The sequence below is a fragment of the Xenopus tropicalis genome, chromosome 5 (genome assembly GCF_000004195.4).
Source record: "Xenopus tropicalis strain Nigerian chromosome 5, UCB_Xtro_10.0, whole genome shotgun sequence".
NCBI classification, from domain to species: Eukaryota; Metazoa; Chordata; class Amphibia; order Anura; family Pipidae; genus Xenopus; species Xenopus tropicalis.
In genome coordinates this window covers 18291740-18317543 of record NC_030681.2, presented here as the reverse complement: position 1 = coordinate 18317543, position 25804 = coordinate 18291740, and the positions used below count along the sequence as shown (strand labels likewise).

The window sequence follows — 25804 nt, the reverse complement described above, 5'->3', positions numbered from 1 at the left end:
AAACCCAATAGGGCTGTTCTGCCCCCAATAAGGGGTAATTATATCTTAGTTGGGATCAAGTACAGGTACTGTTTTATTATTACAGAGAAAAGGGAATCATTTAACCATGAAATAAACCCAATAGGGCTGTTCTGCCCCCAATAAGGGGTAATTATATCTTAGTTGGGATCAAGTACAGGTACTGTTTTATTATTACAGAGAAAAGGGAATCATTTAACCATTAAATAAACCCAATAGGATTGTTCCGCCCCCAATAATGGGTAATTATATCTTAGTTGGGATCAAGTACAGGTACTGTTTTATTATTACAGAGAAAAGGGAATCATTTAACCATTAAATAAACCCAATAGGGCTGTTCTGCCCCCAATAAGGGGTAATTATATCTTAGTTGGGATCAAGTACAGGTACTGTTTTATTATTACAGAGAAAAGGGAATCATTTAACCATGAAATAAACCCAATAGGGCTGTTCTGCCCCCAATAAGGGGTAATTATATCTTAGTTAGGATCAAGTACAGGTACTGTTTTATTATTACAGAGAAAAGGGAATCATTTAACCATTAAATAAACCCAATAGGATTGTTCTGCCCCCAATAAGGGGTAATTATATCTTAATTGGGATCAAATACAAGGTAGTGTTTTATTATTACAGAGAAAAAGGTAATCAGTTTTAAAAATCTGAATTATTTGATTAAAATGGAGTCTATGGGAGACAGGCTTTCTGGATAACGGGTTTCCGGATAATGGATCCCATACCTGTACCATTAATGCTGAATGACATGTTTTGGAACAGCATGTGCTGCCATCTTTTTTTTATGGAAGGCTTTGCTTTTTTCAAGGAAAAATAGGACAAAGAAGACCTGAACTGCTGAGTGGCTGAAATCCTTAATCAGGCAGGAATGGGGCAACATTTCACTCTCAGAACTACAGCAACTGGTCTCCTCAATCCTGTTGGTAAAAAAAGAGATGATGCAACAAAGTGGAAAACATTTTTCAAATTAATAAATAAATCATAGATGTACTAAACCCTATAATCTGCCCCTGTATCTTGTGGATGTCTGGTATTGCAGTTCCAGGTAATGGCTTGGGCAGAGGAATGCATGGAGACTGAAAGGACAACTTCCATCCCAGTGGCAAATTTCTATGCTTCAGATGCAGCTAAATTATATCTTCATCCCCAGGAGCTCCACTGCCAATCCAAAGTGGACCTTCTGTTCAACTGCCCATTTCCCAAGCCTGACTTCTGCCTCCTGCCTTAACCTCTGGTTTAATTTATGCACTTGCCTTTCTACCTGCCACCTTCCCTAACCTCTGGCCTGACGGTTGGACTTGCCTTTTCAGCCTCCTGTCTGCCCAGAATATGACATCATAGCCCCACCCACAACATCACTGGCCTGCACCCAAATGTCAACTGCCCAACCCTTGATCAGGGCCGGATTTAACTTGGCGGCGCCACGAGGCCACCCCTGCCCCCGCGAGTGCGCATGCGCAATCGCGCGGCGCCCTCTCCCCCTGAGTGCGCATGCGCGATCAATGCGCATGCGCATTCGCGCATTTAAACTCCCATATGGAGCAGTGGGGAGAGGTCCCGACTGCTCCGTATGGGAGACAAATTTAAAAATTCTGTTGCGGCGGGGCGTGCCGCCCCTAAACTTGTGCCGCCCTAGGCCCGGGCCTTTGTGGCCTTTCCACAAATCCGGGCCTGCCCTTGATGTCATCACCACCCCCATTTGTCTGGCTTTAGCTGCTGGCAGTGGATTTCCAAGGGGCTGTCCAGTTCAAAACCTCCTGCCCGGGTTTCAAAATGTAAAAATCCTGGCAAATATTAGTGAACCATGCACCTTGTGATATCAAATCCGCTTCCCCAACATCACAGGGCCCACCCTTAACGTCACCAACCCCACCCTCAATGTCAACACTCAACATTTATATCCTAATAACTGATCTATTAAATAATCTTATTTAGTCAAAAGTAAATACTGCCTTACAGCTTTTACCTAAAGTCACCATTTTATGTTCCCTGTGTCAGTCACTGATCAGCTGACAGGAAATGATGCAGGTTCTAGCAGGAAGTAGTGTGGGAGTAAAAGACACAGCTCTGTCCATAAATGCTGATGGCTGATGGCTAGCCTAGCATGTATGCGTGCCCTTGGTTTGTGTGTGAGTTCAGTACTTCATAGGAGCCAGAGGCATGGGCTTTAGCACTTAAAATGGCAGCATCCCTGGGATCATCCATTGTCACTTGCTACTAGACACATATAATTCTTATAAAAGAGTTATAAAAGTGTTCCATTCTGCTATGATGGAGTCTGTTTCTCCAAAAGTCAATGTTTTTCTAGGGTTGAGCCCTCCCTAAACAGAAAGAAGTTACACCTTCCATGTTTCCTTCATTGGCAGAACAACTCCCTCCATCTGGGATCCCTCAAGGCTGCTGTGACTCCTTATTTTCTGACTTTACACATCGTCCCACCCTCAGCTGTCCATCCCCATCAGCAGCTGCCCCTTCCCATAAACATTCAGCCTTCACTGCTTTGCTCTTATACCTGACTGTGCCCTGGGCCTGGCCATTCTGCTTCTATCCATCATCAGTCCAGCTCTGTGCCAGCGGTACTGCCAGAATGCTATTATTTCCCTCCTCTCATCCACTACTCCTACTCACTGGCATTCTTTCCATCCGTGCCTCTCTCTCCAGCCCATCCTAATCTTCCTTCCACCTACTCCTTACTCCATACACACCTCAAATCATTCACTGATCAGAACTGGAAGGTATTCTACATAAGCCCTATAAATAAATACAATAGGGGTCATTTACCACTTACCGTGTTCTGCCTTTTTATTATTGCTTCTCCCATGACTGTGTTAGTCAGCATTGTATTTGTGAGAGGCAGGTGGGGATAGTACATAGACATCCCCCCTCCGGGCCACTACCCGACCCCCCATGTCGTTCCAACACAAGTTAGGGAGCGGCAGGAGGTGCAGCCCACAACAGGGTCCTGTCCCTAAAGCTAGGGCCACCATCGGGGGGGGGGGGAGGGGGCTACAGTTGTGCTGGGCCTGGTGAAATCCTCTTACATAAGGGGGCCCAGCTACTGCGCTAGTACTTCACTGGCCTTGCTGGTACATCACCTGCTAGAGCCAGTATTACCCTCCTTCTGGCACTTACTTTTAAAGGACAATGAAAGGTTAATATAAATTAAAAGTAAGTCTAAAGGCATTCTTTTTAAGTACTTACTGCATATCTAAATTCCCAGATCCCTGCTTGCTCCTCGGAGATATGGTGCTGGCTGCCTACAGCAGTGTGAAGCCTACAGTGACATCACTGAAATCTCTCTCCCCTTCCTGTAGGTGCCAGCGGCAGCCTTCCTATTCTCTGAGCATGTGTGTAACTTGATCCTGTCTCCTGTTCTGAGCTACACATGCCCACCAGCCAATCAGAAGCGGATCTGGCAGAGGGGAGGGGGGGAGGGAATGAAACACATGTGCAGTATGAAGCAAGGAGGGAAAGGAAGGGAGAATACCTTTTTAGAGATGGCTGCCTGTTCTAGAAAATGTGCAGTAAGTGTGACTGAGTAAATATGTGATTAGGTGAGCCAAAAGTGTGGGGTTTTTACTAAACAATAGGAGGGCTATTGGGCAGTATGCTTTTTACATTTTGACTTGCATTCTCCTTTAAATGCTCCAACTTATTCTCCAAGACCAGAACAAACCCATGGACCCAACGCGCAAATTCCCCACCCTGGGCATGCCCACTCCCCACCCCCTGTGATGTTACCACACTACCTTAATGCTGGGCTGTAAGTTTTGGGGGGGAGAAAAGTACCAACTCTACTTTTTATATATACCTACCAACATTGGAAAATGGAAAGAGGGACAAAAATAACTTTTGTGACCACACCCATTTTGCGACCACACCCCCCCCTAAATGCCACTCCCATTTGGCAGGTTATTTATAGTTTGAACACATTTCTGGGGGTTTTGGAGTCTTATGGGTCTTTGGGGTTTTATGTGTTATTACGGTTTTGCTTAAAAAAAGCTGAAATTGCCCTTTAAGCTGCAAGTCTCAGTCCCCCAAGAGACCTGTTTAGCTTATTACTTACAATTGTATCTCAGTGCAGGTGTTGCTTGTTTACTTTCTGGGCTCTCTGCCAAAAGCCCACTTATTTAATTAAATGTGAGAAACAATGTATCTGAGTGCAGGTGTAGCTTGTTAAGATTTCTGGGCTCTCTGCCAAAACCTACTTTTATTAATTAAGTTTGTAGTTTCTTTAGCGTTCAGTGCAGGAGATCAAAGGGAAATGAGGGGACTTTTCAGTAAGAATCCGGGACTGTGGGTTAAAAGAGGGACTGTTCCGCGACATTCGGGACAGTTGGGAGGTATAGGCAGGCCAGAAAACAGGCAAACCATTCACCTACGCTCGCTCTGGCTGCAATAATAAGCATTGCATCTGCCTGTGTGCACACTTGCAGGGCAGATTTCTGGTGAAAAAATGCATACTTTTGTGTTTGCCCATATCCACGCCTTGTGTTTTCAAATAGGCCTGGTAATGCAGACACAGGAGCGAGCAGAGGCAAGTGGTTTGGCTGTTTCCCAGTCTCCGTTTAAAGGAGTGACCGTAGTAGTAGCGCTCCTGCTCCCCAGAGAATAATAAATGAGCACTTATATTGTAATGTCACCCGCTGTGACCTACAGCACTTACAGTATATTTGCCTATTTGTGTCTGTAAGTTACCCTCCCATATAGATTGTAAGCTCTACGGGGCAGGGACCTCCATCCTCTTGTGTCTTTGACTCTTATTGTATTACAATTGTATCTTTTATTTATTTGTATTTATTGTTATACTTTGTATTTATCTATTTTAATACCCCTGTTTGTATTAATGTATTCTACTGTACAGTGCTGCGTACATAAGTAGTGCTTTATAAAGATATACATACATACATACATACAAATGACCACATATGTATTGTAATCAATCATTCTTAATATATTGCTTCATTTGTTGTACTATACTAGTGATCCCCAACCAGTGGCTTAGGGGCAACATGTTGCTCACCATCCCCTTTGACAGAGACACAGTTTTACTCCAAGTAGAGTCTCCTAGAGGCCAGCATTTCACATGGGGCTACCAAATAGCACCCCCAAAGAACTTTTTCATGCTTTTGTGGCTCACCAACACTTTTGAGTGTAAAAAGTTTGGGGATCACTGGACTATACAGTGCAGAACAGTGTATTCTACATTTATACCCACCTCCTTAGTTTGTTGCAACACATGGGAAGAGGGGGGTTACAAGGGCAAGGACAAGCTGGCATAAAATAGAAAAATATAGAAGGCTGAGACCTGACAGAGGGGAGTCAGCTTATTAAATACAATTAGAGCACACTTAGCAACTGGTTTACACAGCAGGGGTGCACTAATGTTCTGTAAACAGGTAACAGGTGAAACAGCAAAGAAGACAACTTGAAAAAATGTGACTTTAACAATAAATATTTTCTGTACTTTGTCTCCACCCAGTGGTGCATTTCACTCACTGCATTACCTTTCTTGTTTCAAGTGTCTACACTGATCTATAATTTTATATAACTGGTGTTCTTGTGTACTAGGTGCTACATATTTCTTTCAGTACAAATTGTACAAACTTGGAGAACAACAGTAAGGACAAATAAGACAAATAAAATAGATAAATATATACTGTAACATTGTGCACTGTATTCTAGAAGAAACAATTTTTTGTTGTAAAGCTCTTAAAGTTAAAAACTACATGGAGAATCCCATTGTTGGTAAAGTTCTTATTAGTTCTTAGTAGGGAGAGATGGTGCCTATAGTAGCAGTGGGGGGATAATAGCCTCTGGGAAGGGACTGTGGCTGTGGGATAGCAGGTATAGTAGGGAGAGATGGTGCCTATAGTAGCAGTGGGATAATAGCCTCTGGGAAGGGACTGGGGCTGTGGGATAGCAGGTATAGTAGGGAGAGATGGTGCCTATAGTAGCAGTGGGATAATAGCCTCTGGGAAGGGACTGGGGCTGTGGGATAGCAGGTATAGTAGGGAGAGATGGTGCCTATAGTAGCAGTGGGATAATAGCCTCTGGGAAGGGACTGGGGCTGTGGGATAGCAGGTATAGTAGGGAGAGATGGTGCGTATAGTAATAGTGGGGGGATAATAGCCTCTGGGAAGGGACTGGGGCTGTGGGATAGCAGGTATAGTAGGGAGAGATGGTGCCTATAGTAGCAGTGGGGGGGATAATAGCCTCTGGGAAGGGACTGGGGCTGTGGGATAGCAGGTATAGTAGGGAGAGATGGTGCCTATAGTAGCAGTGGGGGGATAATAGCCTCTGGGAAGGGACTGGGGCTGTGGGATAGCAGGTATAGTAGGGAGAGATGGTGCCTATAGTAGCAGTGGGGGGATAATAGCCTCTGGGAAGGGACTGGGGCTGTGGGATAGCAGGTATAGTAGGGAGAGATGGTGCCTATAGTAGCATTGGGGGGATAATAGCCTCTGGGAAGGGACTGTGGCTGTGGGATAGCATGTATAGTAGGGAGAGATGGTGCCTATAGTAGCAGTGGGATAATAGCCTCTGGGAAGGGACTGGGGCTGTGGGATAGCAGGTATAGTAGGGAGAGATGGTGCCTATAGTAGCAGTGGGGGGATAATAGCCTCTGGGAAGGGACTGGGGCTGTGGGATAGCAGGTATAGTAGGGAGAGATGGTGACTATAGTAGCAGTGGGATAATAGCCTCTGGGAAGGGACTGGGGCTGTGGGATAGCAGGTATAGTAGGGAGAGATGGTGCCTATAGTAGCAGTGGCGGGATAATAGCCTCTGGGAAGGGACTGGGGCTGTGGGATAGCAGGTATAGTAGGGAGAGATGGTGCCTATAGTAGCAGTGGGGGGATAATAGCCTCTGGGAAGAGACTGGGGCTGTGGGATAGCAGGTATAGTAGGGAGAGATGGTGCCTATAGTAGCAGTGGGGGGATAATAGCCTCTGGGAAGGGACTGGGGCTGTGGGATAGCAGGTATAGTAAGGGAGAGATGGTTCCTTTAGTAGCAGTGGGGGGATAATAGCCTCTGGGAAGGGACTGGGGCTGTGGGATAGCAGGTATAGTAGGGAGAGATGGTGCCTATAGTAGCAGTGGGGGGATAATAGCCTCTGGGAAGGGACTGGGGCTGTGGGATAGCAGGTATAGTAGGGAGAGATGGTGCCTATAGTAGCAGTGGGGGGATAATAGCCTCTGGGAAGGGACTGGGGCTGTGGGATAGCAGGTATAGTAGGGAGAGATGGTGCCTATAGTAGCAGTGGGATAATAGCCTCTGGGAAGGGACTGGGGCTGTGGGATAGCAGGTATAGTAGGGAGAGATGGTGCCTATAGTAGCAGTGGGGGGATAATAGCCTCTGGGAAGGGACTGGGGCTGTGGGATAGCAGGTATAGTAGGGAGAGATGGTGCCTATAGTAGCAGTGGGGGGATAATAGCCTCTGGGAAGAGACTGGGGCTGTGGGATAGCAGGTATAGTAGGGAGAGATGGTGCCTATAGTAGCAGTAGGGGGATAATAGCCTCTGGGAAGGGACTGGGGCTGTGGGATAGCAGGTATAGTAGGGAGAGATGGTGCCTATAGTAGCAGTGGGATAATAGCCTCTGGGAAGGGACTGGGGCTGTGGGATAGCAGGTATAGTAGGGAGAGATGGTGCCTATAGTAGCAGTGGGGGGGATAATAGCCTCTGGGAAGGGACTGGGGCTGGGGGATAGCAGGTATAGTAGGGAGAGATGGTGCCTATAGTAGCAGTGGGGGGATAATAGCCTCTGGGAAGGGACTGGGGCTGTGGGATAGCAGGTATAGTAGGGAGAGATGGTGCCTATAGTAGCAGTGGGGGGATAATAGCCTCTGGGAAGGGACTGGGGCTGTGGGAAGCACTGAATGCTGAGTATTTCTGAGGACAATTAAGCATCCATTTCCATTTGTCATTGTTTAGGATGCTGGTTAGCAGTACCACAGTTTAGAATTTAAATGATCCGGTTGCTAGGGTCCCAATGCTCTTTTAACCTGCTAAAGGCTTTAATGGCTGACTAGAAGACGAAAAAAAGCGGTTCGAAACAGAAATGTAAATATAATAATCTGGTCTCGGAATGGCGGTGTTGAGGTTGCTGGGCCTGTGTGCCGTGTCGGGTTAGCGTCAGGCACTATATACACATCAGCACCTCAGCCACCTCCATCCGTTCCAGACCGGTACCAGACAGGGAGAGGCGGGGCTAGAGCGCAGACACCTCCCTTCTGCTTCCTGATTGGCTGGCAGTCGGCATTGCGCCCCTTCACTTCCTACACGTGGTTACGCGGCAGCCCGGCGAGAGGAAGAGAGAGTTTGGGTGCTGCTGATCCAGGCAGGTAACTGGGAAGGGGACGCTCTATATGCCTTTCCTCTCTCTTCCTTGTATTTAAGTTCCAAGCATTTCCAGCTTGAGGTTGGGAGCTGGGCGGAAGACGCTTGCACATTCATGTTTATAAACTGAATTAGATAAAGCAGGAATGTCCAAGCTGCAGGGCTGATGTTACACTATAGCTGGCAGCATACAGGCGGGCACATTGGCTAATGGTGAGGCTGACCCTGGTGCAGCCTGAGGAAACCCACCCAGAAAGTGGGAGAAAGTGCAACAGTTGCAACCAGTGAGCCAACCTGCTGCACATACATTATTGCAATTATTTTTCACTTATTATATTATTCTTTATATAGTTCTGACATGTTCCACAGCACTTAATAGAACTTGTACATCATTACATTAATCCTTGCCCCATTGCAGTTTACGATGAAATGAGCTGGTTTACTAGCCTAGGTAGTAAATATCCCCTGGGGCGGGGGTACACATTTCCCATAGCAACCAATCAACTTTTACACATACAAGGTGGAAAATGAAAGCAATGATCTCAGTGGTTGCTTTTGTAGTACAGGTATGGGATCCCTTATCAGGAAACCTGTTATCCAGAAAGCTCCGAATTATGTAAAGGCCATCTCCCATAGACTCCATTATAAGCAAATAATTCTAATTTTTAAAAAATGATTCCCTTTTTCTCTGTAGAAATAAAACAGTACCTTGTACTTGACCTTGTACTTGATCCCAGCTAAGATATAAATACCCCTTATTGGGGGCAGAACAGCCCTATTGGGTTTATTTCATGGTTAAATGATTCCCTTTTCTCTGTAATAATAAAACAGTACCTGTACTTGATCCCAACTAAGATATAATTACCCCTTATTGGGGGCAGAACAGCCCTATTGGGTTTATTTAATGGTTAAATGATTCCCTTTTCTCTGTAATAATAAAACAGTACCTGTACTTGATCCCAACTAAGATATAATTACCCCTTATTGGGGGCAGAACAGCCCTATTGGGTTTATTTAATGGTTAAATGATTCCCTTTTCTCTGTAATAATAAAACAGTACCTGTACTTGATCCCAACTAAGATATAATTCCCCCTTATTGGGGGCAGAACAGTCCTATTGGGTATATTTAATGGTTAAATGATTCCCTTTTATCTGTAATAATAAAACAGTACCTGTACTTGATCCCAACTAAGATATAAATAATCCTTATTGGATGCAAAACAATTCTATTGGGTTTAATTAATGTTTTATTGATTTTTTAATAGACTTAAGGTATGGAGATCCAAATTATGGAAAGACCCCTTATCCAGAATACTCTTGGTCCTGAGCATTCTGGATAATGGGTCCTATACCTGTATAAAATACTGGCCTATATTTGTCTTTTCTTCTTATTTAATAACATTGGTATCAAGCATAATTTTACTGGCCAGGCTGGTAAAATACTTACATGGTGGAAACTCAAGTTACTGTGGGCACCAGTACTGCTTAGAGGTAGACAGCTTTAAGCTGCTTGTGGGTGATGAAAGTTGTTCTATAAAAAGACTTAGGGGGCTTCAGGCTATCCCTGATTTATGCAACTAGAAATCAGTTTGGAAGAAGATAAATGTGGTGAGCAACTGAGTAGACAGATAAGCAATAAGGATACTGGTAACATTTAAACAGTTAATCTGTGTTTTTTGTTTTGCTAAATGGGTTCAGTGACAACAGCATTTCAAACACTATGGGGCCTATTTATTATAGTTTGTAAGCCAATGATGATGTTGCCCATAGCAACCAATAAGATCTTTTGTTTTCTAACTCGTAGGTGATCGTACTAATGTAATTGCTGATTGGTTGCTATGGGCAACATCACCGGTGATGTTGGCATACACACTATAATAAATATGCCCCTATAAGTTTTTATGCAGGCATAAAACATCAGCCCTGAAGTCAATATTAAGAGATTTGCTGCTCAGCATGGACCCTGTGTGTCAGAGCCCTTATACTGGGAGATGGTAGAACACTTCTTCATTTCACAAACAAAGGGTCTATAAGTAATTTTCTGCACCTATAAAGGCCACACACTTTGCTCTGTGGTTATACACAGGATAATCAGTTCGACACATACAGACCCAAGATAAAGATTCTATCGCCCTGCTAAGAAGAGATTATAGACCCAGGTACCATATTCACGGTTCTCTTACTTACCCTTATCCACAGATAATCTCAACATGGTTTTGAAGAAGAAAAAAGAACTCAAGGTTGACGTGTTGGTGTTTGATGGACCCAGTATTCAGAGACTTAAAGGTAAGCGTCAGCTTTGTGAATCAATGTTGGATTAAATTACTCTGCCTTGCTCTTGCTTTTGTAGGGTCAGTTCTGCCATTATATGAATGTAACAGAGCCCTCCTACTGTAAATAATAGTGTGACTTTGCTATTCTAAAACCATTATTCAACTTCCCCTTTAATTAGAAGGACAAGTTGTATCTGTAAGCACCTTTACAATATATGTTAACCAGATAATTTCAGTAGCCTATAATGGATAACTCCATTCTTTATGGTACATTTTGACTGAAACAACAGATCTGTTTGTAAATGTCATTGCTGTTGAAAGTCATGTTCCTGTTCTCAGCACTGCAGGTTGTGTGTGAAACAATGTTGCAGAAGCCAGCTATTTAAAGGGGTCGTTTACCTTTAAATTAACTTTTAGTATGATGTAGAGAGTGCTATTCTGAGACAATGCGCAATTGGTCTTCATTTTTTATTTGTGCTTTTTGGATTATTTAGCTTTTTGTTTAGTAGCTCTACAGTTTGGAACCAGCTATCTGGTTGCTAGGGTGCAATTTAACCTAGCAACCAGGAAGTGGTTTAGAGAGTTACAGGAATATGCCTTAGAGGGGCCTAAACAGAAAGGTAAACAATAAAAAGTCAGACCCCTATTTGAAAGCTGCAAAGAGTTAGAACAGAAAGGTAAAAAATTAAAAAACTATAAAAAGTAAAAATGAAGACCAATTGAAAAATTGCAAATAATAATAGGCCATTCTATAACATACTAAAAGTTAACCTGAAGGTGAGCCACCCTTTTATCAGACCTATGAAGAAGCAGGAAAGGCATTCTGCTACATTGGTCAGAACCAGCACAGTTTAGAGAGGTGTAAACAAATACCAATTGAAAATACATTTACCTATAAATTAAGGCCATTAATCATTTGTAACTACTGTATATTGGAAAGTTGCTTATAATTCTGTTTTCTTGCATTAGGCAAGCAGTATTTTTTTGGGGGGTGGACTTCCTATTTATAAGGGAGAAACATCTGTTGTATCAGTTTTTGCAAGTTCAGAAGTAGTGCTAAAGCCCCTTGCAGCCTCAGTAGTACTGGTAGTCATCAGCATCAGGCAGGGAAGGTAAAAAATTGCTAAAAGGAATCCGGTTTACTTGCCCTTTAACCAAGTTACAGTAATACTGGTGTGCAAATATATTTGTTATGCCACAGCGTACATGTTGACCTTTCATATTTTCATTTACCCTACAATAGTGATTGCAGTTTATTTGCCTTTATTTCGCCTCTCATTTTTATTAGCTTGTTTATTCAATAAACGTGTTCCCCTATCCAGATCTTCTTGGTTGGCATGGATTCTGAGACAGATCAAATTATTTCCTGTGATTGATCTAACAATAGGCAAGCAATAATGATTTATTGACATAACCAGTTTTTGCATACAAACTGTTTGATAGATTTTGTGGATGAAAAGGAACAGAATGTGCCAGCGCTGCTGCTTCAGTGTGTGCAGCTTCAGGATGGAGTCCAGCAAATACACTGTATCAAACAGGTAAGTGCCTGGGACAGACCTTATTACTGGATTTATTACATTTCTGGATGTGCAGATCCCACAGTCCAGGTAACGAAATACAAATCCCAAAAGGAGGAGAAACCAATACATAATATATCGTCACTAGGGATGTACCGAATCCACTTTATCGGATTCGGGTGAACTCCCGGAACCTTCGTAAAGGATTCGGGCGAATACCGAACTGAATCGAAATCCTAATTAGCATATGCTAATTAGGGTTTGAAGGGGTTAAATGTCGCAGTGGAAAATTTTAACTTCCATGTTTACATGTAGTGATGAGCGAATTTGTCAAGCAAGAAAATTCGCGAAACGACGTAAAATTCGTGAAGCGCTTTTGTTGCGCTTTTTTGTCACCCGCGCCTATTTTTTGTCACCCCAGTATAATTTTTGACGCAACCGCGCCCTTTTTTGATGCGACAGCGCCCAATTTGACAAAAACAATTCTGTGCGACGAATTTTTCCGCTGTGAATATTCACAGAAGTTTCGCAAAACAATTTGCCAATGGTGAAATGCGGAAATTCGCTACAAATCCATGCCTGGCTCATCACTATATATGTGACAAAAGTTATGTGATTTTTAGGATTTGCATTCGGTTCAGCCAAATCTGAATCCTGCTGAAAAAGGCAGAATCTTGTCCGAATCTCGAACTGAATCCTGGGGCGGATTGTCAGCCTGCTCTTATGCTCAGCCTGATAATCTGCCTCGTGCGCCCTTGCCCTTATAGCAGTATTACACCCCCTTTCTTAGTATGAGTGCAATCAATAGAGTTTGAGCTGAGCTTACTTACCTATTGTTTTAACTTCCTGGCTTGTGTACATGCCCAATTAAAAGTAAGGGGCCGTCTATAAGAAAAAACAAAAAACAGAATATGTGATCTGTTAGTGTATGGGATGCATCTGTATATGATTTTCATTTGCCAAATTGTTTTTTTTTTTTTTTCAATATATAACATCACAGATTGTGCCTATCCTGGGAAGCTTACCCGAAGACAGTACCAACGCTGGCATGGTATGCGCTTGCCTTGATGTCCTGAGTGAGATGTACTTCTCTCTGAACTCCAAGAACCCATTGAAGAAGGTTTTGGCCAGGTAGGGTGCTGAGTTTTGGGAGATGACTATATCATGACTTTATACCTGTTGTACATGTATTGGAGATAAGGTTGCTCATAGTGCCCCAGCATTTCTCTTCATCATTCATAATTAGGGATGCACTGAATCCAGGATTTGTTTCGGGATTCGCCAAGATTCTGCCTTTTTCAGCAGGATTCGGATTCAGCCAAATCCAAACCATGGGACTTTTTGTCACATAAACATTAGGCCGAATCTTTCACAATGGATTCCAGGTTCCCCGAATCCTAAAATAGTGGATTTGTTGCATCCCTATTCATAATATCTCTGTGTGCCAAACAAAGAACTAGAATGAAACTGTATGGGACAAAGACTTGCTGTGTTTGAAATAATCTGTGTGCTGCACGGTTTCTAATAAGGGTAATTTTTGGGCAAAATAGTATTTTTTTTTCCCCACCCAAATAGTTTTCCTATGATAGGTGTCCTCTGCACTTTATCTGGAAGGGTCATTTAATGCACTGCTGTCTGGAAATGCCTGTAATTGATTTAAGAAGCTCAATGGAGGCTGATGTCACATGTTCAGTTAAGGTCCCCATACACGGGCCGATTATAGCTGCCGATATCGGTCCCTTGGACCAATTCGGCAGCTAATCGGCCCGTGTATGGGCAGAACCGAGCGGCCTGGCTGACCGATATCTGGCCTGAAATTGGCTAGATGTCGATCGGCCAGGTTAGAAAATCCAGTCGGATCGGGGACCACATCGGCTTGTTGATGCGGTCCCCGAACCGACTGCCCCATGGCGGCAAATGTAATCCGATCGTTTGTGTTTGGCCCCAGGGCTACTTGCTACCCGATATCGCCCACCTGTAGGTGGGGATATCAGGTGAAGATCCGCTCGCTTGGCGACATCGCCAAGCAAGCGGATCTTATAGTGTATGGGCACCTTTAGAATGCTACCTGTTGGCTAGTGGGGTCTGAATGATTGGAAGGGTTGGCACATTCTCAGGCATTCCTATCTCTGTTGTCATTCTTCCCTCATTATCAGATAGCAGGAAAGGGTCACTGGGAATCTGGAAGGTTGGGTAATAGGCATTTTACTGGGGACCTATGTTTATCTAAGGCACTAATGTTTTTGGGTCCATGGATTATATGGAGCATATCTTGGCATTACAGTGGGCTAGGAGTTAATAATATAACCTATATAATGCACTATTTGGGGACACTGCAGGCTATAGTGAGTTGGATAAACCCTGTAAGACACCCTAACTAATTACTGTAAGAACTATTTCTGGCCATTTTGAGGAGCTCAAGCTATGGGTAATGGGGCTGCTTTTGAAACAGGGACTATGCTAAAACCCCTTGGGCTAATACACTTTATTTACACCCTTGAATATTAAATGAAGTATGATTTTTAAAATATTTAATGTCCCTCATGTTGTATTCTAGTTCATTGAACAGTGTTCCTGACCAATACAAGCCGGATGCTGTAAGTGCATTTACCCGCTGTCTTGCTGAGGATATTGCAACTGAAGATCCTGAACAGTACAGAAAAGTGGTGGACGATCTGGCCTCGTGCATGGAGAATTTCAGTCTGGGTAAATTCTGCAAGCTTGGTCCTCCTGCAGACGTATAGTTTATATATGGGGGTACGCCCAAAATGCTAATGCTTGCATCGCTTTACTCTGAATTTTAGAAACAGCTTGCCATGTATTTGATAAAAGTAAATGTAGTATTTTTCTCTCAGGTTCCTCCTGTGTTACAAGTCTGTTTCTAGAAGGTAAGTGCTTTTTCCGTTGTCCCATTAACGTGTGAATTAAGTGATCAGCATGTGTAGCAGAAGAGAAGAAACTGTTGTGTAGTACTAGTAATATTAAGCACTTTTGCAATTTATATTAATACATTTTTGTTCTAGTTTCTAAGATATTAGCAGGTTGTACACTGCCCATATGATGAATTCGAAACAACAGTGCCAGCTGCTGTTTATTTTGGCCTACTGGACACAGTTGGTAGAAAATTAAGTTAGTGAGAAAAGGAATGTCTTGTGATGTTGCTCTGCTTAAAACTGGGGAAGCATCAGATGACTCGACTCTTCTCAGCTCACTATCTTCATTTTCTGACCAGAGAAGCATCACAAGATTTTCCTTTTCTCACAAACTTCATTTTAAGTGCAATATACAAATTTGCTCTCTGTGAACACTGTGCAGCTCTTATTGGAAGTGTTTCCGCAAAGATAAAAGCCATGACCTGACCCCACTGATCCTTAGATTATTGGCCTAAAATAACCTCTTGGTTATGGAAATGGTATTCTTGGTGCCCACGCAGATAACTGAGAAAAGTTTATGCGTTCAGTAGAACTGAGATTCCCAGAAAAGCTTTCCTTATCAGCCAGTGGGTGAGATTTTAAGTCTAGGAGTTCTAACATTTCCCCTTGTTTTCTCTCCCAGCCCTTCAGTTTCTAGAGAGAGTGTTACGTATGTTCCAAAGCCAAAACAAGTAAGTGCAGAACATTCTATTTACCTCTGTAATGTGCACTTGCTGCCTCCTTATCCCCAGCTGCAGTAACAGAACATACTGTACAAAGAGGTGCAGCTGGCGCTTGCTCATGGGGAGTCTGTTGCCAAATAACTGCTGTGTATTTAATCTAACAGTGCTGTCTAAATGTTTCTATATAGTGGCCCAGTTATCCACTATACCTGTACTACAGCTTCAGAACCAGATGATAATAAATTGATGATGTTCTCCAAAGTGCTCAGTGGATCTTGCAATTAGTCTGGAGGCCATATAATTGTCTTGTAGGACCGCATCTAACTTTCAGGCCTCAAGTTGAACAACCCTGGGAAAAAAGTCTGTAAGACCTGTATTTGTATGGCTATCTGTATTAGTCAGTTCTTATGAGAAGGAAAGGCAAAATCTATTAAGCACACTATTAAAAAGTACTACAACTGCTGTGTAAAATCGCTATATTCCTGGCTTGCCTAATGAAAGATTTACAAAGATACACATGCTAGAACTTACATGCTTGTTTCAGTGAACGGCGCCGCCATCTTATCCAGCATGTCTGTATGGGCTGAAAAGTACAAGCCGGCTCCCTGCTCCTGTTAGAAAGTTTCTGCAGCTCCACAAATTCCCCCTCCATAAACAATCTCCCTGGCAGCAGCAGCCCGCCCTCCCCCCTGCTTGTGAGGAAAAAAAAAAAAAAACGGAGCTCTCTGCTGTGCACTGAGCATGTCTGTGTCCTGGACAATCTGTGTTCAGTGAGACAGGAAGCTGCACAGGCTTAGAGCAGGTACTGTATTTACTGACAAGACTTTTCCATGTCAGAGCCAGATTAAGCAACAGCACGGTGAGTTCAGGAAATATGTTAAGGACTGTGTTAAGGCTAAGTTATTGAGCTCATGTTGTTTTTAGACTTTCCTTCTCCTTTAGGAAAACTGTACCCCTCTGCAATATAGGTCTCTATAAAAATATATTGCATAAAACAGCTCATATGTGAAAGCCTGCCTCATACAAATAAACCATTTTCATATAATGATACTTTTTTAGTCATATGTGCTATTGAGTGATATCATATTATCTGTTGGTTAAGTAGTCTTTCTGGGGGTATAGAATTCCTTTTAAAACACACACCAGCCAAATAGGCTACACACTGATTGGGCCTGAAATATCCTGGTGCTGCCCATTCTTATGAAATCATTCTCAGCAAGGGACAACACTGTATTTATCCTGCTATGGATTCCAGGGATATTATAAACCAAACTAGCACTACATTTTACTTGTGTTCTGGGGTATTATAGAAAAAACTGTACTGTATTTATACTTTTATGTGTTCTGGGGGCTTTATGTTGTGTCTGGAATTGGCACTGAATTTATCATTCCATATCTTTCAGGAGTAATTTATTGTTACATGGAACTGTCCCTTTGTTTATTTTGCAATGTGTTTTATAATTTCTCCATTTATAAAAAGTCAAGTTTAATTGTACAATAACATTCTGATTAGTTGAAATGCCTTTTATCGTCACTAAATCGAAGTGCCTGACTGGCATTCCAGGTGGGCGCTTTTTATTAATTTTATTACTGATACATAGTCTTGTGTTTCTTTTTGATAGAAGAATCCTTGGAAATGGCCTTGCTCAGACCCAGTTGATACACGACTTGCTCACTGCAGTAAAACTGTCCATGATACTTGTGCAGAAAGTCCAAGACCCAATTCAGACTGCTCTTCAATCCTGCAGTGCCGCCCCTCTTTGGAGAACTCTGTGTGACCTGCTTGGTCGCTTTGCTGATCTAGTGATGGATGGTAAATAACACTGCTGAAATCTATTATCATAGATATAAATATACTTTACCTCATAAAGCCACTTTCATACTCCCTGACTAGACATGACATGACTGACAGATGTTCTTGCATGCACCTGGACAGACCTTGACATAGATTTCAGTATGCGGAAAAAGAACATTCCTTCCAGACTCAAATATGACAAATCGGTGTTCTCTGTAGAAACCATACTTTATCCTAGGACAGTGATCCCCAACCAGTGACTCGGGGGCAACATGTTGCTCCCCAACCCCTTGGATGTTGCTCTCAGTGCCCCCAAACCAGGGAGTTATTTTTTAATTCCTGACTTGGGGGCAAGTTTTTGTTGAATAAAAACAAGATTTCCTCCCCCCTGTAAGCTGATAGTGTGCATAGAGGCTGCCTAATAGCCAATCTTAGCCCTTATTTGGCACCTCCATGAACTTTTATGGTGCTTGTGTTGCTCTCCAAGTCTTTTTACATTTGACTGTGGCTCACGCGTAAGAAAGGTTGGGGACCCCTGTCCTAGGAAATGTGAGATTCTCTGTTTCTCAGCATCACATTCTTTGTGAAATCCACTCGCCCCAAAAAGAACCATTTTTAATTTGTGATGAGAGACCCTGCTTTACTTTTAACTGATTTTGTGTTTCTGTTGTATTTCGAGGCCATTCGCTTAATCCCTTCCATTTCCCCTTCCAATGTTCATTCATGTTTGATGCACACCTATTTCTATACCTCGTATTACTGCAGTACAGCATAATGTAGTCATAAGTCAATCATTCTGGCTGTTGCAATACAGCAGCAGATGCAGTCTATTGCCACAGCATTATGATGATGGTTTAATAAAGTAGAAAACTGAAATGAACAAAAGAAAAACCAAAAACTTCGTAATAACCACAAAAATGGTGCCATACTGTGCCCTGCAGAGGACCTGCTTCAGAATGTTCAGTGCACCTCTGGGATGGCTGTCGTTCTGTACCTGAAGACGATGTTACATGACAGCAGCAAACTTCCCAAATTGGTGAGTATTTTTTTATTTTTTTTTAGCTTGTTGACTGTTTATAACTTAACCTGTAAGTTGCTACAGGAGCACTAGAATAAAAATGCTTTTTAATAGGAGCAAGCAAAATATGTAGCTTCTTAATTTCTGAGGTAATGAATGTTACCCTGGTGTATCAACTTGTTTATATAACTGCACCCTTATAGGTCAGCAATGTGATTCTCTGTACTGTGGATCCTGTGGATACTCCTGATTGGTTCCTGAGCTGCTGCAGAAGGTTCTGTATGGACCTGCCTGATACTGCACTGATCTTCCTGGGCCAGGGAGCCCTTGCTATGTTAGAGTGGAAAGATGGCAGCATGGGCGAGGGCAGCGAGAAATTACTGCTTGACCTGTTGGATGTTTTGCTGTTTCAAAGTTCGCGGTAACGAATTCAGCTTGTTTTAGAAATAATGTATTTAAACCATTTCTGGATATTCTGCAAGGTGTTAAGTTTTGATGTGGTTGATGCCACAATGGAGATTACAATGCATTTTTATATATTTTATTTTAGCCTGAAAGAGTCGAGTGCAGCCATGTTGCTTTCAAGGGTATTAGCGCTGTGGACTGGCTCAGCCCTAGAACTCCTCACCATCTGTTCCACAGGGTTGAAGGATAAACTGAATGGACGCTCAAGTGCCATGCAGAAGATTCTGGAGTATGTTTATGTACACTGGGAGCATCCGCTAGATGCAGTGCGACATCAGACCAAACTTATCTTCAAAAACCTCCTCCAGATCCATAGGAAGTCCGTAGCGCTGTCAGATGAGGATCCATTTCTCTCGGAACTCACCCACAGCTTGTTGCATTTGGAGTGGCACTCAAAGGGGAAGTATGCTTCACTCGGGTGCCTTGTGGAGTGTGTGGGAACAGAACAGATTTTGGCCGTGGATGGCACAATACCATCACAAATCCTAAATGTTATGGGGGACCAGTCTTTTGCACCCTATGCTAGTAACCTCTTGGAAGCCATGTTTATCAACCATAAAAACCAGCTTACATCAAGATCCGGAGGCCAGTGTTGGACTGAGAGATGGCACGACATCTGGGTGAAACCTCTTCTCTTGCGGCTGTGTGAGGAAAATATAAACCAGACCACTTACATCATTGATTATTATTTGCCCAAGCTTCTGAAATGCAACCCAGAAAGCTTAAGCTTCATGATAGAGGTTCTGCAAGCCTCTGCCTCTACAAATCTTGGTAAGTACAGAATTATTTTTCAGGTTCTAAACAGGCTTAATCACCCTTAACAGCCACTTTGCTAGGAATTAGTTGAAAACACAGCCATGATTTGGAGTCTCTAAAACCTTGGGGATAAAACATGGCAATCGTATTCCCCCATTAATGTCTTAAAGTGACTAATGATTTGATGAATCAGGTTGGGCTTTTGCCGGTAGCTGATTTCCTCCTCTCATTTATTGTTTTATAGGGTCAGGGAGTAGCCGTGGGTCTCTAGGTGCCATTATGGCATGTCTTAGAACAGCTCGAGCTCATGGACACCTCCGATTTACTGAGAATTATGTGTGGAGCGGAAAGGTCTCAACGACTTTGATCCAACAAGGTCTGGTTCACAAGCATGATCAGGTAAGAAAATGTAAACATTTATCTATGGCAAATGGTGATAACATTTTGGGATTGCCTGATTTGCTCCCAACTGATGGCAAGACAAAGTGCAGTCAGTAGCCCCCAGTTAATATAGAACCTCTGTAAATTATATATGCTGCAGTCTTGTATCTATGCATTTTGTCAATACTATGCACCTGTGATGTGCATCGTTATATTACATGTACTGCTATTACATTTACTGTGTTCAATAACATTGAATTGTTTAAAAAAAAAAAAAAAAGAATTGGGAGAACATATCGCAAATGCTGTGGCTGGAACTGAACCTACAACGCCAATGCTGCAACACCACTGCACCTCCATGCTGTCCCCCAATCACAATGCCTCTTGTTCCGTAGCTATGGCCCCACACTCATGGGGCATCGCTGTACAACATCAGAGGAAAGTCATTGTCACAATTATCCAATCAGTTGCTGTCTGTCTGAGCCTCCTCCACACGTTCTCAGTGATGATGATGATGATGATGATGATGAAGATGAAGGGTCAGTCCTCCTCTGTCCACGCAGCCCAGGAGCCGAGCACCTCATAGCCAGTCTGTGGCCTCTCTCCTTTTATATGTGGGACTTATAATGGTGCATTCTGGTTGTCTTTATAACAAGCATTCAGACTGCAGTGGTCATTGATCCACTCCGCTGGATTTTGAGTGAATTCAGAGAAAACTTCAGTGTGTTTTCAAATATGCAATTTCATAAAAAAATGAGAAATTTAATAACTGTATAAACAGATATACTGAAAACTGGGTAAAGGCATCCCTTAAAATTATCACTTTGTTTTTTTTTCCCATCTAGGTTCGTGTGGATGCTTTGGGACTCCTATGTGAAAGCCACTGGAGCACAGAAGTGGTTTCACTGGATGAAATGAAACTGGTCCTGTTCTGTCTTCAATACAACTTGAATTGTCAGTCCCCTTCCATCAGGCAGCAACTGTGTTACATGCTCAAGAAGGTGAGTTATTACACCAAAGCTTCTAGATATTCTCTCTCTGTCTGTCTCTCTCTCTGTGTCTCTCTCTCTTTCTTTCTCTCTCTCTCTCTCTCTCTCTCTCTCTCTATCTATCTGTTAGCCCCTTAAAATAAAAATATATTTTGTTTTCTTTTGGCTAGCTCTTTTGCCGTATACATGAAAGTTCCCAAGTTCTGTATAAACAGGAGCAGACCAAAAAATTAAATATTGCGAAAGATGTAAGGAATGTGGGTGACTCCTCTCTAGCCCTTCAGCAGTACCAGGTAAGTACTTCATTTAGTGTTTTTAACCATTGTCTCAGGAGACTCACATTAGGTCTGCTTAGAAAGCAGACACATACACAGGCTTGGTGACTGCCATTTATGACCACATTGCATATAGTGTCCAGGCTCCCAGGCCATGATCTCTGACTAGGAGCACACTTGAAGCCAACATCAGCTTCTAATGCACCTGCTTACTGATTTTTGCTTCTGGGGAATGGGAGTTGTGGCAATTTTTTTAATCTTAGCACATTCTGCTGACCAATCTCCATGGCCCCTCACAGCCCCTTGCTCAATTTATACCCTGTCCTCTTTGCTTCCTCCACTCACTGATCGCCAGATCATTAGAGCTCATTCCCTATTCTGCATGCCCCCCCACCCCCCATCTGCTTACAGCTTCCCCTTGCTAAACTCTGTTCTCTTGCCACTCATTCCCCAGTCATTATCCATGTCAAGTATTTGACTTTGGTTCTAAATGAAAAGGCAGCTGTGGAATTGCTGCAAGGTATGTAACCATGACCGAGCCTTTGGGTTTGGAATCCTATCAGCATGGCGGGGCTCAACTCTGACTTCTGTCGGTGGCCATTAGGGTGGTGCTGTTTGGTAACTGCTTATCTGTATCTGGGAGTTCTTTCCCACACTGGCGATGCTTATGTTTTGTCTTGTGTTTTCTCCAGGAATTCATGGCATCTGTAACAAACTCTCTGTTTGAGTCTCTCTTTGCTGGTTCCTCTCACCCCACAAGGTTCTCTGCATTAACTATTTTGGGAGCCATTGCTGAAATATTTCCGGTGGAAGAAGGTGAGGAGGGAGTGTTTGTCTATATTCAGAAAGTGTCAACCATTGAGGGGAAAGGCATGCGGGGTTCTTTGATTGCTGCATTTTTAAGCTGCCTGAAATCACTTGCTTTGACTGCAGGTTACAAACTATAATGACATTTGAATTCTGCATTCTGGCTGCCTGAAGACATGGCCCCATGTGCCATTACAATAATCTGTAGGGCTCATTGAAAACACTTATTTCTGTTTAGTATTCAGAATCATTTTGTTCCCTATCCTTATGGTTATTCAAATTCTAAAAGGCCTTATCAGTCAAGACCATTCAGGAATTAATTGCTTATTAGAGATTGGAGATTATAATGCTTCACAGATTGCAGTTACTGCTGTTTTGACCAATGTAACACACATCTGCCCTCTTACAAAATATAATATTCAAGCCTTCATGGCCACTTTTCACCATGGGAAAACTCATGTGGGTGGTAATATAAAATGAAAAGCAATCAGTTTGTTTTCTTACTTGGTACCAATGTTGCCAGCTTGGAGGCCAATGGGCTGCCTTATGACCCCCAGAGCTCGTCAACCATCATCAGTTTATTGTGACCTTCCATATACACTGAATATAAGTGACTGAGCACACAGTACTTTCAGCTACAACCAAAAAGCAAGCTGGGCTGGCATTTTAGTGGCACACAATTGATAGATATCTCTGGGTGTGTAGACTTTTCTTTGGGGATCCCAAGCAGGGCAGGAATCTGAATAAAGAGGGAACTAAGTGAGGCACCACAGGTTTAAAGAGTGACCTCTCCACTTTTAGGTATTATGAACATTTTCGGCATACAACTATCTGGAGACACTGTTTCATCCACAGATGGGGCACAACTTGAAATTTACCTTTATGTTTGGCCTTTGAATATGGGCACAATTCTGGGCAACTGTTGCCTTTTTCTATTGGTATCTCCCCTTTGGCCATTGCCATAAAATGAATGAGGGATCCAATGGGATTCCTAAGCAGGTCCGTGTTACAAGTTCTGCCTGTATATTAAACAGCAGCTTTACTGGGAATGGGACAACTGAGAGTAAATGTATTTTGTGTTACAGGGTCCTGCCAGAGTGTGTTCCATCTGGGCCCGGCAGTGCAGGCCCAGCATGTCCAAGCCCTGTTAGAGTGCCTTAGCAACACCTTTGAGGAAGTGAAAGTCCTTGCGTTTGTACTTCTCAGAAAGCTGACTCCATGTGTTTTGGTCTCGAAGGTAAGTCCCATCATATGGATTTGATATGATTTTATTCTGCCAGTTGTATCACCAGGATTCATGTATATTATTGGAGCAGGAAGTGTGTTTAATAGGCATTTGCGCCAGATAAGAGCTTTGAGTTTTTGTGTCTGCTTGAGCCAACTTTACACAATACAGGCCATTTTTTATTTTGATACTTTAGCTTTTTTAACCAGGGCTGTGGAGTCGGAGTCGAGGAGTCGGACTCGGAGGCAATTTTGGGTACCTGGAGTCGGAGGCGGCAAAAAATTAACCGACTCCGACTCCTACTAAATTTAAATGGGAATAAAAAAAAAAATAAAGCAAGTTTAAATTTCCCAATTCACAGTCATAATTTATTACTTCTCTGCTATAAGAATAAAGCCCAATGCAGAGCCAGTAGTTCTGTGGTTAAATGACATGTATGTAGAGCTGGGCGGTATGACCAAAAATTTATATCACGGTATTTTTCAAAATTATATCGGTATCACGGTATTTGACGGTATTTTTTTTTCCAATTAACATTGGTGGCCAGGGCCCCTAAATTTTGCTATTGAGACAATTAGTATTTAATCCACAGGGAACAAAGTTGAAAATATATGGAAAGGCTCGTGTTGGTACAATTCCTCAGAGGTTCTAACAGGGCGCCCGTGCGTACTGACGTCATGTACGCACGGGGCGCAACCCGATCATCACCGGTAAGGGGGTATTTCAAAAATGAATATCTGTTTTTAAAAAAAAAACGGTATTCTGTATTTTACGGTATACCGCCCAGCACTACATGTATGTCTCCTTCCTTTCCTTCATTGAATGTATAAAATACATTAGCATATTAAAAACAGAGGAGTCGGAGTCGGAAGTATCAGAAACTGAGGAGTCTGAGAATTTACCTACCGACTCCACAGCCCTGTTTTTAACCCCTTCATCCCACTGCTATGCACAGAGCACATCATCAGGTGAATAGGTGCAGGAATATGGCACGTGGGGCATTCTGATCACCTCGGTGCTTGCAGAGTACAGTGTGGGTCAGAGTAGCCCTTACCTGCCTCTCACCAACAGACATGTATGGGGAATGTTCCGCCTTGGTCCTGGTGGTAACAGAAAACCATTGTTCAAATGCCGAAGTGGTTCTGAGTTTTACCCACCACTCACTGCCAGCTTCTGCCACACCCAAAAGGCTTGTTATGTTTGATAGAAGAGGGGGCAATTAATGACCACCACCAGTGCAGTCAAAATACTGCAGGTACCAAACCCCTAAGCCTTTATTATTTCCTTGCAATCCGGCGTAATTGTCTTGTATAACGCAGGCCATGTATGGGCCAATAAAGACTGCAGAACCACCCCCCCCCCCCCAAGACAAGCTCAGTACTGATTGACTGATAGCTGGCTAAGAATTGGGCTAAAAATGCTGCTGGGCATTTCTATGTGATCCTTGTACGAGTCCCATACTCCTACCGTGTGATCCCATAGTTGGCCCTTGAGCCTAGGTGGCTAAATTGGGCATAGATCGGCTCATTTGGTGACCTAGTTAAAGGAGCACATCTTGTTGTGTATGACCAGCAAGGCCTAATGTCACTGGAGCATAGATTGCCCAAAAACTCCAGGAATGCAATATCATCAACACCAGAGCAATCTCCTTACATTCCAGTTATTGATTATAGAGGGAAATACTGTAAAGAGCCTATTTCTCATAGGTCATAGGACCTAAATGAAAAACCCAGTAGCCTGTATCCTTATACCCTGAGAAGAGAATTCAGCCGTCAGTAATCCATAGCAGGGGCAGTGTGCCTAGAACCGTCTGATTGTGTTGCAAATAAAGCAAACAGGCAAGCTAATGCAGTGTCATGAGGGATTCCTTGGCTCATACTGGCCTGTAACCTCCAAGTCGCTCATGGAAAAGATAGCTTGGAAAGGCCTTGAATTAGCTGCACATATTCCATGATTCATCCTCGCACAGGGGCCCAGATAGAAATGAAGCCACTTCATTAATCTCCAATGGACTGCCTATTGTTTCTCACTTTATGTGGGCTACATAGCTTATTCCTCTCTGAGTACAGCCTAAATATATACTGACTTTGTTAGAATATCTGGATGTTCCTCCTCATTCTTCTAATAGCATTAATGTCTAAGAAAGCTGCCTAGTTGGCGGTAGTCTTTTTGTTGTCCAGTATTCTTTTAGGTGAAGCAGGCAGTATGGCAGCCCAGTTAATAGACAATATGCAAAAGTTAAACCCTCTAATAAAGTGGGTGTATCATCTCTTTTAAGTGTATTAAAGGGGAAGTTGTCACTAAAATATTGATCATGTCGAATCCCTTGCGTATAT

General features: G+C 42.9%; 1 protein-coding gene across 3 annotated transcripts in view; it reads left to right on the top strand.

Moving 5' to 3' along the window:
* Positions 1-8054: 8054 nt before the first annotated feature.
* The window catches only part of thada (THADA, armadillo repeat containing), a 283459-nt gene continuing 265709 nt past the window's right edge, over positions 8055-25804 (top strand). Inside the window, exons 1-16 of one of the 3 annotated variants that reach the window (XM_002932394.5) lie at positions 8055-8372; positions 10572-10658; positions 12089-12183; positions 13163-13293; positions 14720-14868; positions 15018-15050; positions 15718-15766; positions 17380-17570; positions 18494-18588; positions 18774-18991; positions 19121-19806; positions 20036-20190; positions 21018-21173; positions 21332-21454; positions 22129-22252; positions 23329-23480. In XM_002932394.5, coding sequence (XP_002932440.2) covers positions 10583-10658; positions 12089-12183; positions 13163-13293; positions 14720-14868; positions 15018-15050; positions 15718-15766; positions 17380-17570; positions 18494-18588; positions 18774-18991; positions 19121-19806; positions 20036-20190; positions 21018-21173; positions 21332-21454; positions 22129-22252; positions 23329-23480 — 2433 coding nt within the window. In that variant the 5' untranslated portion in view covers positions 8055-8372; positions 10572-10582. Of the gene's footprint in view, positions 8377-10571; positions 10659-12088; positions 12184-13162; positions 13294-14719; positions 14869-15017; positions 15051-15717; positions 15767-17379; positions 17571-18493; positions 18589-18773; positions 18992-19120; positions 19807-20035; positions 20191-21017; positions 21174-21331; positions 21455-22128; positions 22253-23328; positions 23481-25804 lie in introns of all 3 variants that reach the window. The other 2 variants (XM_031901873.1, XM_012963890.3) reach the window with 2 other exon arrangements.